Below are 13,961 nucleotides of genomic sequence, written 5' to 3'. Positions count from 1 at the left end.
GAAAAGTGAAATAAACATAAGACTCTCAGACTGACCTTATTAATATATTTATCTTTAAATAATAACAGGCTGATTATATTATTCTTTACACAAAACTTATTGTAACAAAACTTGTTCTTATAAACCAAAGTGCTTCAGCCAGGATAAAAAAAATATGAAAAGTGCTCAGCTGCAGAAAAAAAAAGAGAAAAAGAGTGAGCAACAAAAAAAAACACATGTTGCTGGGGCAGGGACATTGTTGAGTGTTGATGACATCCTATGACAGGCTCTAGAGGTTTCTGGCAAGAAATACAAGCTGGTCTACATTATCTGGCTTCAGAGATGCCCTTTTACATGTGACAATGTTGCCACCTGTACTAAAAACCCTCTCAGAGGGGGAGCTTGTGGCCTGAATGCACAAGTAATGTTGTGCCAGTTGACTTACTCTAGGGAAGTTGTTTTGATAAACTTTCCACCAATCCAGAGGATTTGAGTCATTGTCAGCATGTGGAGACAGAAGGTAGTTGCCGAGCTCCCTCTCAACTGTCTGCTGTGCACTCAAGTTTTCTGTGTCAGTAGTAGTGGTGGGCCTGTTTGAAAAAAAGCTAGCCAGAGAACGCTTTGTTTTCTTGGGTGGTACAAAAGTGTCTCTCATGGCTTCTTCTCTGGACTCCTCTTCCCTGACCACAACAGATCTCTCTCCCTTCAGCATCTCCAACACAGCTCTCTCTTTGATGTATTCTCTCTTCTCCTCCTGAGTGTACTGAAGCTTGAATCTTGGGTCAACGAGGCATGCCATGTCAAGTAGATTATCCATGGCTGGGTCATCATATTTTTGGCTAAAACACTGTTGTCTTTATGGTCCTGGTGAGCTCTGTGTCATCCTCTGCTTCCTTCAAGATGGAGGTGTTGAAGAGATGCATCACTGGTTTTAGAAATGATACACTGACATAGGATTCACCAGACAAGGCATCAGTGAATTAGAGGAGTGGGCTTAGAGCTGCATCTATAGACTCTAAAACATCCACATCTTGCCAGTTAGGAACCAACGGTCTGGTCTTCTTGTCCTTTGAGAGGACTTCTGTGATGGCCCTTTTCTGCTCCAGAACCCGCTTCACCATTTGTTGACGGGAGCCCCATCTTGTTGGTGTTTCACTGATGAGCTTGTGCTTTGGCAAGTGATACTCCTCCTGAGCAGCTGCAAGGTCCCGTTTCTTCTTCCAGGAGTAGGAGAAGGCAGCCACCACCTTTTTACAGACCCCAATTGCTCTGTCCACCCGCTTGTCTTGGTTAACTTTCTCTGTAGACAGTGAAAAAAAAGCAATATATACTTATAATTTGTATTTATATTTTAACTACAGTTTGTCGTTTAATCATATTATTCTTACTGCAAAATTCTTCTGCTTGCATAATTTTTTTTTTTTACTTCACACTTGATTTGGCAAATTAACATATGTAACAATGTTCATATGTTCACATATGTAAACATATGTTCCAATGCCAGTAAAACACCTTTGAATTCAATTGAAAGAATTGCTGTATGTATAATCCATACAAATATGTCTTGAATAAAGATTAAAGGAATAGCCTATAAAATCACTTAAATAGGGGGAATAAAATCACCTAATAAACAACAGGGTAAGTATTATAGTTACAACTAAGTACTAATTAAGAACAATGATTTAATATAAACAAAATCAATTAAAGCTGCTGCAGTCCGTAACGTGTGGCGCTCTGCATGCATCTTGTGGAAGAACATTGTAGCCGGAACTACTTCTCTCTGTTTATGTCTATGACGAATCACGCAGGTACTGGGCTACTCCGCAGCAGAGCCGAGCCGAAGTGGTTTAAAATAGTCCGAATATAAACACTTATTATACTGTACCGTAGTGATTCAGGATAAGACAAAAACACGGTTTGGATATTGGATTCATGATGTACTGGCTCATTATATAATTTTTGACCAAAAAGGTTACATGCAGCTTTAACATAACACTACCATTTATATTGCTGTGTATAACTTACCAATAGCAGAGTTCAGTCGATGCCCGAAGCATTGTAGTCTTGTCCATCTGTTCAACTCAGCGGCTTTGATGATATTGGTCCCGCTATCTGTGGTGATGCAGACCTGCCGGTCCTCGCGGAGTCCCCAGGAGGCGAGCGCATCTGCAAGTCCGGCTGCAATTGATTCGCCCGTGTGATCCTCAGGGAAGTAGACCGTCTGAAGGCATAAGCTGACAAGCTTCCAATCTTGATCAATAAAGTGGACTGTCAGGCTCAAGTATGGTTCTGAGGTTCGGCTTGACCACAGGTCAGCTGTGGTCGCGAAATATGACACTGACTTCAGTTGTTCCTCCACCCTTTCCCTAACTTCACCATAAAGTGCAGGGATAGCTGCGCGTGAAAAATATTTTCGCCCAGGGAGCTCGTATCTTGGGTCGATGATTGAAATCATTTTCCTGAAGCCCACGTTTTCCACCGTGGTAAACGGCATCATGTCCTTAGCCAAGAAGTTTGTTACAGCCTTTGTTATGTCTTTATGACATTTAGACTGTTTGTCATAAGGCATGAATGCAGCGATCTGTGTTTGCTGCATGGGTTTCTCTTTTGACACAACTGGTGTTGGGGATGATGATGGTGGTGTTGTTTGAGGGACAGGTTGTTGGCTTAAACTTTTATGGTGCCTCATCTTCTGACTCTCAGAATGTTCTATCGGGTGGAACTGCTTCAGATGGTGGAACAGATTTGATGTGTTCCCGCTGCTAGTCGGCACTACTCTCCGGCACATTTTGCAGCACGCTGAAACCTGAAGTTTATCAGATCTCAGATAGCCGAACCACTTCCATACCACTGAATTAGTCTTTCCTCTCTTTTCAACCATTTCGTCTGATTTCTCCTCACTTGTGGAAGCTCGTTCAGTCACATTTGTATTGCGGTCAGGGGCGCTCATTTTGTAGCTAAAATTTGCCGCGTTGGAGATCAGCCTACTACTGCTGTGCTGAGCACTGGTTGCGTGACTCGCGGTGTACGTCATCACGAAAGTAGCCAATGGTGTTCTGCTCTTTCTGACGGCTGCGCGCCTAACGTCAGTCAGTGACAAATGCTGTTATGTATATTATTATTATATTATATAATATTATATCGAAATATCGAAAATGTGTTTAAAAATCATATCACCGTTATTGAAAAAAAAAATATTGCGATATATATTGATATTGAATTATTGTCCAGCCCTACGTTGTCACATTTAAAAAAATAATTGCGAAAGAACCTTACGTGAGATTTAAAATAAATTAAAAGAGGCTTCGAGGCAGAGGAATTTGTTTCTTTTTTGTAATCGAGTTTGAGGAATCATTTCAGCCCTAAAACACTTTGATGCTTTTTATTACTTAATTTGTACAGTTTAGAGCGAAAACCATATTTGAGTTTTTGTTGGCCAGTGGAATGTATTCTTTCTCTCAAACTGTGTTTTTAATCATGTTTCAGGTTGACAGCGGTGTAGAGTGTCTAGAGGAGATAAGCAGTATTGTATCTGAATCGGACGTGTCCTCTTTTGAGATCCAGCACAGTGGGCTTGTGAAGCAGCTGTTGTTGTATCTGACATCAAACAGTGAACGGGACACGATCAGTAGAGATGAGAGAATCAAGAGGTTCCTGCATGTGTTTTTCTGCTGCCCGGTTAGTGACCCTTGGAAAAAACACGTACAGCTTCCTGTCTCTCACAAAGCTAATTTTCCTGCTTTTTGCTACTAATTACTATTAGCTGAGATATTGGCTTTGCCTACCCCAAAGCATCTCTGACACTGAAATCTGTGGGAATATGTATATGTACATGACAGCATGGCAGCTCACAAGGTTTTGTAAATGTGTTATACTTTTCCCTTAGGACTGAATGTATTTGACACGTTAATTGGGCTGTTTGTTTGTAGTAGTTACTAGTGTGAACAGTGTGACTAATTGTTTGTTATACGTGATTCAGATACCAGGGCAGGAAAATTTGGGACGTTTGGACCCAACAGAGAATGGCCCACTACTGGCATTGGTGCACAAGATGAACAACTGCCTTAGTCAGATGGAACAGTTTCCTGTTAAAGTGCATGATTTTCCCAGTGGGAACGGCAACGGAAGCAGGTAATTCTCTCTGTACTCTCTTCTTTAATGCTCTTGTTGTAAATACATCCATTTAACATTTGCTTATATAATAAGTATTTTTTTCTATTTATTATGGATTCAAACCAAAAGCTAAGATTATATGTAACCCTGGACCACAAAACCAGTTGAAGGGTAAAAAAAAAATTTAAATGGAGATTTATACATCATCTGAAAGCTGAATAAATAAGCTTTCCATTAATTTATGGTTTGAAAATATTTGGCAGAGATACAACTACACTTTCAAAAAAAGTTAATCAAAGATGTACATTTACAAGAATGCATTTTTGTTTTAGGAGTACTTTGATGATGAAAGGTTTTGATTGAAAATCTGGAATCTGAGGGTGCAAAAAATGTTAAATATTGAGAAAATTAACTTTAAAAGTTAAACCAAATGTAGTTCTTAATGTAAATTACTAGGGGTGTCCCTGACTAAGGAGTTTCATAGTCACATTGGAATCTTCAAATCTTGCCGATAGTCTACTGATAGTCGAATCATATTTTTGGGGGTGGGGCGACAGCAAAATACATAACCAAGGGTCAAGTCAAACATTTGACAGTCATAATTACTGATGTTAACACATCGGAAAAATGTGTAGAGGCTATCTGCACAAAATCCCCTGAATGCCGAAGTGAACATTTCTGCACGGCTCTGAATAAATTCCTTTTGTGGACGTGTTCTTCATGCAACTATGTGAAGAAACATGGCAATTAAAAACTAAAAAATCACTGCTTTTTATTATAATATTGTTTTCATTATAATGTTATGTATATGACAGTCCCAGTCATAGTTATTAATCTACACTGAAGAGATAATCACTGTAGTACTACAATAAATGTGATTTACTGCAGTGTAACCAATAGGGCTGTCGCGGTTAAGAAATTTCCCCTGCGGTTATTATGGGTGGCTCAATAGCGCGATATGCGGTATTACCGCCGTTTTTTTTTTACATAAATTTATCCTGATTTTGCTGCATACAAAGCTCTATCGTTGAGTTATGTAGCATATATTGTTGCTTTTTTTTAACTGACAGACACGTTTTAAATTTTTTTGTTTATTGTTAAATTCCAAACAGCAACAAGAACATGCGTTTTCCAATACATTATTTTTTAAGAAATCAAAGAGTTCTAACATGTATTACACGTATTTGCGCGCGACTTTGGACAGCACCGGAAATCTAGACTGATTATCACGCCACCACTGGCCCACCAGGACAGTGGATTCGCGTTGGAGTCGATGCACTCCTCAAGCAGATAGCGTGTGAGCTCGTTATCTGCTCACGCTCTCTTGGGTATGGGCACTGACGCGGAGGTTGTCCGTGACTTCAGCAGGTATGCCTGTTACTTTCACGGCTGTATTTTACAGATTTCGCAAAGGCTTCAGCTTCTCCTAACTGTCGGCCGGTCTCAGCTGTTCTTTTTGATGTTGATGTCCGCAGATGTCCGCGACCTGATGCTTGCTTGAGGGGGCAGCTGCGCTGGATGACGGGACACTCTAAAACACTTACCGTGAAAAACGTTTAACATAGCTTAATGTACTAAGACAGTGATATTAACAGACCAAACTCACTAAAAATCATACTAATAAAGTATACTATCTATAAAAAAAAAATCAGATGAGCCCTGAATATGAATCCAACTTGTTTTGGATTTTTTGTAGATAATATACTTTATTAGTATGATGTTTAGTGAGTTTGGTCTGTTAATATCACTGTATTAGTACATTAAACCACGTTAAGCGTTTTTCACGTTAAGCGTTTTAGAATGTCCCAATGACCTCAAATTAGATGTATTGCCACGTCACAGTAACCTTTTTGCAGCAAATTTTGCATATCGGCTCATCTATATTTGCTGGCTCGCCCTTTTCATTCGGTTGAAAGCCAAAATGTTCCCAAACTGGCGACGTGACATTAGGTTTTGGGACGAGATCGAGAGCCTCCCATCGTTTCAGCTGGCCTATTCAAAACAAACGAAGCACCATAAAGCTACAACGGCTCGCGAGAAAATCAGTCGTAACCATATTGTATCATTAATTTATTGAACATTGTATGCACAGTGACAAATTGAAAAAAACAAGGCCACAGCCTTGAAAAAACTGAACACTGCGGTTGCTGCGGTTTCTGCTATCTTTCCTCTGCGGTTTGCTTGTCAGTAGTGCGGGATTGCAATATTGCGGTTATTGCGACAGACCTAGTAACCAAATGATTCTTATGAGATAAATATATTCACGATATACACCAGCTAAAATGTTTTGAGATCTCTTGTACCCTACCTGATTGAAAAAAATCCAGTCTTTCACTCTGTCTGTCAGTTTGTGTCTTGTTAAAGAATTAAATCCTTGCCGCCAAGATGCTCCTCCCTCGGTCACAGATTATGGAAAGTGAAACTTAAATCTATAGGGGCAGTTAGATTTATTCACATACATTAAAATATTTATTGAAAGCTTCTTTCTTTTCAGATTCTGATTTACAGCATTATCTGAAAGGGTTAGTTCACCCAAAAATGAAAATTGTCATTAATGACTCACCCGCATGTCGTTCCAAACCCGTAAGACCTCCGTTCGTCTTTGGAACACAAATTAAGATATTTTTGATTGAATCGGAGAGCTCTTTGATCTCTCCAGAGATGCTCAATTGGGTTTAAGTCAGGGCTCTGGCTGGGCCATTCAAGAACAGTCACAGAGTTGTTGTGAAGCCACTCCTTCGTTATTTTAGCTGTGTGCTTAGGGCCATTGTCTTGTTGGAAGGGGAACCTTCGGCCCAGTCTGAGGTCCTGAGCACTCTGGAGAAGGTTTTCGTCCAAGATATCCCTGTACTTGGCCGCATTCATCTTTCCCTGATTGCAACCAGTCGTCCTGTCCCTGCAGCTGAAAAACACCCCCACAGCATGATGCTGCCACCACCATGCTTCACTGTTGGGACTGTATTGGACAGGTGATGAGCAGTGCCTGGTTTTCTCCACACATACTGCTTAGAATGAAGGCCAAAAACTTCTATCTTGGTCTCATCAGACCAGAGAATCCTTTAGGTGTTTTTTAGCAAACTCCATGGCGGCTTTCATGTGTCTTTCACTGAGGAGAGGCTTCCGTCGGGCCACTCTGCCATAAAGCCCCGACTGGTGGAGGACTTCAGTGATGGTTGACTTTCTACAACTTTCTCCCATCTCCCGAGTGCATCTCTGGAGCTCAGCCACAGTGATCTTTGGGTTCTTCATTAACTCTCTCACCAAGGCTCTTCTCCCCCGATAGCTCAGTTTGGCTGAACAGCCAGCTCTAGGAAGGGTTCTGGTCGTCCCAAACGTCTTCCATTTAAGGATTATGGAGGCCACTGTGCTCTTAGGAACCTTAAGTGCAGCAGAATTTTTTTTTGTAACCTTGGCCAGATCTGTGCCTTGCCACAATTCTGTCTCTGAGCTCTTCAGGCAATTCCTTTGACTTCATGATTCTCATTTGCTCTGACATGCACTGTGAGCTGTAAGGTCTTATATAGACAGGTGTGTGGCTTTCCTAATCAAGTCCAATCAGTATAATCAAACACAGCTGGACTCAAATGAAGGTGTATGATCAGAAGAAATGGACAGCACCTGAGTTAAATATATGAGTGTCACAGCAAAGGGTCTGAATACTTAGAACCATGTGATTATTTCAGTTTTCCTTTTTTAATAAATGTGCAAAAATGTTAACAATTGTGTTTTTCTGTCAATATGGGGTGCTGTGTGTACATTGATGACATTTTTTTTTTACTTAAATGATTTTAGCAAATGGCTGCAATATAACAGAGTGAAAAATTTAGCGGGGTCTGAATACTTTCCATAGCCACTGTATGACTGGTTTTGTGGTCCAAGGTCATCTATATCAAATTGAGTCTGTCTTTGATGGAAAAATTGCGGCTTTAAAGCAATTTAAATCTAGTTTAAAATTATAATACAAACTTAGTGTTTTTTCTTTTTTTTTTTGGATGCAAACAAAAAGATGGTGATTTTCACCAGAGTTAAAAACAAAATATCTCATGCTGATTGTTATTCTTTTTTTTTTTTTTGCAGGGGTTCACAAGCCCTTAAGTTCTTCAACACACATCAGCTGAAGTGCCAGCTGCAAAGACACCCAGACTGCACCAATGTAAAACAGTGGAAGGGTGGGCCAGTCAAAATTGACCCCTTGGCCCTGGTACAAGCTATTGAGAGATACCTTGTGGTTAGAGGTAAACACGCAAGAATCTGAACATGATATTCTCAGTTCTCTGGTTTCTGAGTTCTCAGATGAGATGGTTGACTTTTGCGTTCTCCACAGGGTATGGAAGGATCAGGGAGGAGGATGAAGACAGTGATGATGATGGTTCTGATGATGAGATTGATGAATCTTTGGTATGGATGATTGTTTTCATGATATTTACTTAGTAACTGTGATCAGAATGGCATGTTGTGTGTATTTTTAAATGTTTTTTAATACTGTGTATTACCGTTTCTCAAAGGCTGCCCAGTTCTTGAATTCTGGGAGTGTACGTCACAGGCTGCAGTTCTACATAGGAGTGCACTTGCTGCCGTACAACATGACTGTTTATCAGGCTGTCAGGCAGTTCAGCTTGCAGGCTGAGGAGGAGCGAGAGAGCACAGATGATGAAGCAAATCCTCTGGGACGGGCTGGCATCTGGACCAAAACACACACTATATGGTACACAAGTTGCATGCCTTTTTTTCACTCTTTCAGAAACCGTCACTAACCGCATAGTCACTATTACTTGACTCACATTTCACTGTTGGTTATATATGCTCTATATAATAGTGAATGTGATGAATAAAAATCTTGAACCTTGAATCTTGTTTGCAGTTGTTTGCAACCATATTATTTGAACTATTTTATTATTCGTAGTGTGTGTTAATACATATTTGTTTGTGTGTGTTACAGGTATAAACCAGTTCGAGAGGATGAAGAGGGCTGTAAAGACGCTGTCGGAGGGAAGAGGGGTCGCGCACAGACAGCTCCCACTAAAACCTCCCCTCGAAATGCAAAGAAACAGGACGAACTCTGGCATGGTAGGGAAATATCGTGCATTTGTGTACTGATAACCTATAAAAGCTGTATAGGAGTTTAATAAGGGACTGCCTTAGAATCCATCTTTATTCAGACTATTTTTTTGTGTGTCTGTGTGTGTTTTCAGAGGGTGTGTGCCCCAGTGTGACAAACCCATTAGAGTCATACCTCATTAGTGATCCTCCAGAGGGCATCACTTTTGATGATCCTTCAATGGAGGTGGTTCTGCTGCTGAGGGTCCTGCACTCCATCAGCAGATACTGGTTCTACCTGTACGATGTGAGTACCGTTCAAGAACACTTCCATTCATACAGAAGCACAGGTACAATGACAGAAGCTCTATCAGAATGTATGCTTAATTATAATAATAATTAAAAACATAGATGGTTCTTTTTCTTTTTTATTCCTCTTTGATTTTGGTGTGAAATGTGACCTGGGGCCTGTTCCATAAAACAAATTTACCAAATAAGCCAGGCTTATTTCAGTTAGTCTGACTTATTTTGAACCAAGGGCCAGTTGCATAAACTTAGCCACCATGTCTTAAGAACCAGTTTGACCAACTAGCAGTTGCCAAGTAATGTCTTACTTTTTTTCAATACAAATAAGACCAATCTACCTTTTTGTAACAGAGTTAAAGTTATGACCAGTCTTTGAAAAAAAAAAAAAACAATTAGTTGACTCACTTAAGACTAGTCTTAACAGTTTATGCAACAGGCCTCTGGACATATTTCAGCGAGATTCACCCAATAATAACACAATCCAACAAATTAGATTTTACATTGATCTCTCTTTTCCCCAGAATGCTGCATATAAAGAGATCATTCCCACTGGTGAGTTTATTAACAGTAAACTGACAGCAAAGGCCAACAGACAGTTGCAGGATCCACTGGTCATCATGACAGGGAACATCCCCACCTGGCTCACCGAGCTCGGCAAGACCTGGTACTGCAAACTCTTCATCTTATTCTTTTCATTCATGCGGTCTTAAGCTGTCTGGTCTGTACTTTTTTAAAACCTATAATGTTCTCTCTTCTAGTCCATTTTTCTTCCCATTTGACACGCGGCAGATGCTCTTCTATGTGACGGCGTTTGACCGCGATCGCGCCATGCAGCGCCTGCTCGACACCAACCCAGAGATTAACCAGTCTGACTCACAAGACAGCCGTGTCGCTCCACGCCTTGACAGGAAGAAGGTTGCCCTGAAATTCCTGTTTAAACATTTGCATGCTGTAATTGCTTCATGTACGCCATAGCAGAAGTATGTATTCATAAACAACCTCCTAACGTTCTATAATTTTTTGCATTGTATGTATAGAGAACGATAAACCGTGATGAGCTCCTGAAGCAAGCAGAGTCAGTAATGCAAGACCTCGGGAGTTCCAGAGCCATGCTGGAAATTCAATATGAGAACGAGGTATGCATGACTGACGATTAGGCCCGAAACACAATCTACACAAATTCTTGGCCAGTGCATTTCAACCGTGTCGTTTGTGTTCTTACGTTACTGTGTTACAGTAACAAACAGGAGGCCCTGCAGAAGTGGTGGTGTTCTGGTAGCTCGCTATAAACATACTGACTGTTTGCCACCACTGTTTTTTCACTAGCTCATGGAGTCTGTGTGTTTCAGCCAGTGCGATTTTAAACAAGTCTATCTGTTTCTGCTCAGTCCACTTTTCTGTCAGTCAGTTTGATTTATGCCTGACTTTTCTCTGTGTCTCAGGTGGGAACAGGCCTCGGACCTACGCAAGAGTTCTATGCTCTGGTGTCTCAGGAGTTGCAAAGGGCCGATTTGGGTCTTTGGAGAGGAGAGGAAGTCACTCTCTCCAACCCTAAAGGTAACTGTCATATATTTGTCAATTTTGAGCATGGTTTCCAATGTAATGCAAATAGCGTTCTACTGCTGTTCACTAAGCTTGTTTCTCTCTCTCTCTCTCTCTGCCTCTCTCTTGCTGTCTCTCTCTCTCTCTCTCTCTCTCTGCCTCCCTCCCTCCCTCACACACACTCCGTCTGTCTCTGAGCAGGGAGGCAGGAGGGTACCAAGTATATGTTTAGTTCCAGAGGGTTGTTTGCGGTTCCATTTGGACGAACTACCAAACCAGCTCACATCGCCAAGATCAAAATGAAGTTCCGTTTTCTTGGAAAACTGATGGCTAAAGCGATCATGGACTTCAGATTGGTACGTTTACTCATGAAAAAAATCATTATCATTCGTTTTATGCCTTTCTATTTTTCTTTCAAGTATCTCAGCCTTTTACAGGTGTTTGTTTTTTGTCTCTAGTTGGACTTGCCTCTAGGTTTGCCATTCTATAAGTGGATGCTGAGGCACGAGTCCTCCGTCAGCTCTCATGACCTGGTCAACATTGATCCTGGTGTCGCCAAATCCATCCAGCACCTGGAGGACATCATCCGCCAGAAGAAGAGAATAGAGCAGGACAGATCACATGTGAGCACTAGCCGCTAACATGACGCATAGAGACATAAAACATTAAAAAAACAACAACACCAGGACTGTTTTTTGTATTGTAACTGTGTGTATTTGTCAGACACGGGAGACCCTACAGCAGGCCTTGGAGAGTCTCAACATGAACGGCTGCTCGGTGGAAGATCTGGGCCTGGACTTCACTCTGCCTGGATTCCCAAACATTGAGTTGAAGAAAGGGGGCAAAGACGTGCCAGTCACCATTCACAACCTGGAGGAATACCTCAGAGTAGGGGACTGAATAACCTGACACACATCGTCATTTATGTAGCCTGAATAAACCGTTCTAACTTCACCGCCTCTTGTTCCATCTATCTGTAGTTGGTGGTCTACTGGACACTCAATGAGGGAGTCTCTCGGCAGTTTGAGTCATTTAGGGAAGGATTTGAGTCTGTCTTTCCTCTGCAACACCTGCAATACTTCTATCCTGAAGAGGTGAGCGCTTTTTTTAAAGACCAAGCACTGAAGGTGCCACAGATTCCTGCTGCATTTCTTGGCTTTATTCTTCTCATTGCACATTAAAGATTGTGCTTAGTTGTAGGACAAGTTTTAAATGGTGTGCCAAAGGTGTCATGAATGGAGAATTCAAACTTTACCTATTTTTTTTTTTACACATAAGTAGACATTGTTTTGATATGTTAGAACTGTGTACAGTTAGACACTGTCACAAAACCATTAATTGCCATTTATATTAGTAACTCAAGCCAGTGACTAAACTGTGAACTCATCAATAAAATATGCAATTAATCAAATTCTGATTTAATTGTATACAGAAAGCAATCAAAGATTGCTCTTACCCTATAATCGCTGGAGCTGTCATATTTTTTAAGCAATATGAGCTCTCATTGTCATAATTATACTGAGTAGCTGTACAAATGCTTTTTTTCTGAATTTCATACCCAATTACCAAATTTACATATTGTCAGAACAACTGTTTGGGGACTGTGAGAAAGAAACACCTTAGTAGAAGTCAGTGCACCATCAGAATGATTTTGAAACTGATATTTCAAGGTAAAACAAAAATACAAACTTGCATACAGGTGCTTTAATTGAAATTGAACTAAAAATATATAATATATAAATATTAGATGAAAAATGTAAGCTGAAAAATAAATATTGGCAACTAACTGATAGACGTACTAAATTTAGAGGTACTAAATTGATGAACTGAAACTGAAATAAAAAATAAAGCTAAATAGAAATATTTAAAAAGCACCAAAATTGCTTAAATTAAAAACCGAAAATAAAAATAAATGTTATAATATATAAATAATACAAAAATGTGTAGTGTTTTAATCCTAGAACTAAAATTATAGTGGAAAATTGACTTGTTTCTAAAGTATGCCACAGGATTGCCATCCATGACCTTTTTAACTGGTGGTTTTACAATGAAATTTGTATCGAGTTTAATCTTTCTTTTCCTGTGCTCTCCAGCTGGATCAGTTGTTATGTGGCAGCAAGTCGGAGTCCTGGGATGTGAAGACACTAATGGAGTGCTGCAGACCGGACCACGGCTACACACATGACAGGTATACAGTCATGCCTGCATAGGCCAAATGCACTATGGGACTTTTGCCCTGATTTGCAGTCTGAAGGACTCAACGCTAGTTGTCCATTAGTCTCGCGTAGCCAGATCTTCAGACTGATGGCAGAAGGCCAGCCCATGAGGCTGTTTGACCGACACGTCAAACAACCAATCACAGTTTGTTTCGTTCATCGTCACGTTTCAGGGTGTGAAAATGTCGCGACAATAACAGTGTAAAACTCTCGGACATGTTTTAAAGATTCCATGTCTCTAACTTTACATTTTTCACATACTTTTGAAAATCCCGCGTTTAGCTGATCCTGATAAGTGCTTGTTGTCACATTGGTAAACACGGGGTTTTCTTCTTTTGTGAAGGGGTTTGGCGTCACGGCATCTGTTTCCAAGCGGAACATTAAAGAATGCAACAAACACGTCTCCCGGAAATCCTTTAGAATTCAACCAATCTGATCGAAACTCCTGAAGTGTTTCCACTTTTGTGTCCCATATGCATCAGACGATTACACTTTCTGTGTAATCACAACATGCATTATAGTCATACTTCACACAAACTCTGAGTAACCTCCCTGGCTGTATAAATGACAGATTTTGTTGTGTCTGTAGCCGTGCAGTGCGGTTCCTGTTTGAGGTGCTGAGCAGTTTTGATGCAGAGCAGCAGAGACTTTTCCTGCAGTTTGTCACAGGCAGCCCCAGACTTCCTGTCGGAGGTGAGGACCCATTTCAATCCACAGAATATCAGCCGTCAGGGAGATGTTCTCCGATAACGTGGCCTCCATCTTTGT

The 13,961-nt window shown here is 40.6% G+C and overlaps 1 protein-coding gene across 9 annotated transcripts in view; it reads left to right on the top strand.

The window, feature by feature from the left end:
* Window positions 1-13,961, top strand: part of LOC132101287 (E3 ubiquitin-protein ligase TRIP12) — a 102,255-nt gene that overhangs the window by 86,615 nt on the left and 1,679 nt on the right. For 7 of the 9 annotated variants that reach the window (XM_059506122.1, XM_059506117.1, XM_059506125.1 and 4 more), the window contains 17 exons: window positions 3,466-3,657; window positions 3,959-4,110; window positions 8,170-8,327; window positions 8,417-8,490; window positions 8,598-8,797; window positions 9,032-9,159; window positions 9,285-9,436; window positions 9,957-10,099; window positions 10,194-10,350; window positions 10,473-10,571; window positions 10,878-10,992; window positions 11,176-11,333; window positions 11,436-11,600; window positions 11,701-11,865; window positions 11,958-12,071; window positions 13,071-13,165; window positions 13,783-13,886. In XM_059506122.1, coding sequence (XP_059362105.1) covers window positions 3,466-3,657; window positions 3,959-4,110; window positions 8,170-8,327; window positions 8,417-8,490; window positions 8,598-8,797; window positions 9,032-9,159; window positions 9,285-9,436; window positions 9,957-10,099; window positions 10,194-10,350; window positions 10,473-10,571; window positions 10,878-10,992; window positions 11,176-11,333; window positions 11,436-11,600; window positions 11,701-11,865; window positions 11,958-12,071; window positions 13,071-13,165; window positions 13,783-13,886 — 2,371 coding nt within the window. The remainder of the gene's footprint in view (window positions 1-3,465; window positions 3,658-3,958; window positions 4,111-8,169; window positions 8,328-8,416; window positions 8,491-8,597; window positions 8,798-9,031; window positions 9,160-9,284; window positions 9,437-9,956; window positions 10,100-10,193; window positions 10,351-10,472; window positions 10,572-10,877; window positions 10,993-11,175; window positions 11,334-11,435; window positions 11,601-11,700; window positions 11,866-11,957; window positions 12,072-13,070; window positions 13,166-13,782; window positions 13,887-13,961) is intronic. The other 2 variants (XM_059506126.1, XM_059506123.1) reach the window with 1 other exon arrangement.

The sequence above is a fragment of the Carassius carassius genome, chromosome 23, assembly GCF_963082965.1.
Source record: "Carassius carassius chromosome 23, fCarCar2.1, whole genome shotgun sequence".
Classification (NCBI taxonomy): domain Eukaryota; kingdom Metazoa; phylum Chordata; class Actinopteri; order Cypriniformes; family Cyprinidae; genus Carassius; species Carassius carassius.
Note: the sequence above shows the minus strand (reverse complement) of the source record. Positions and strands in the feature narration are given on the sequence as shown.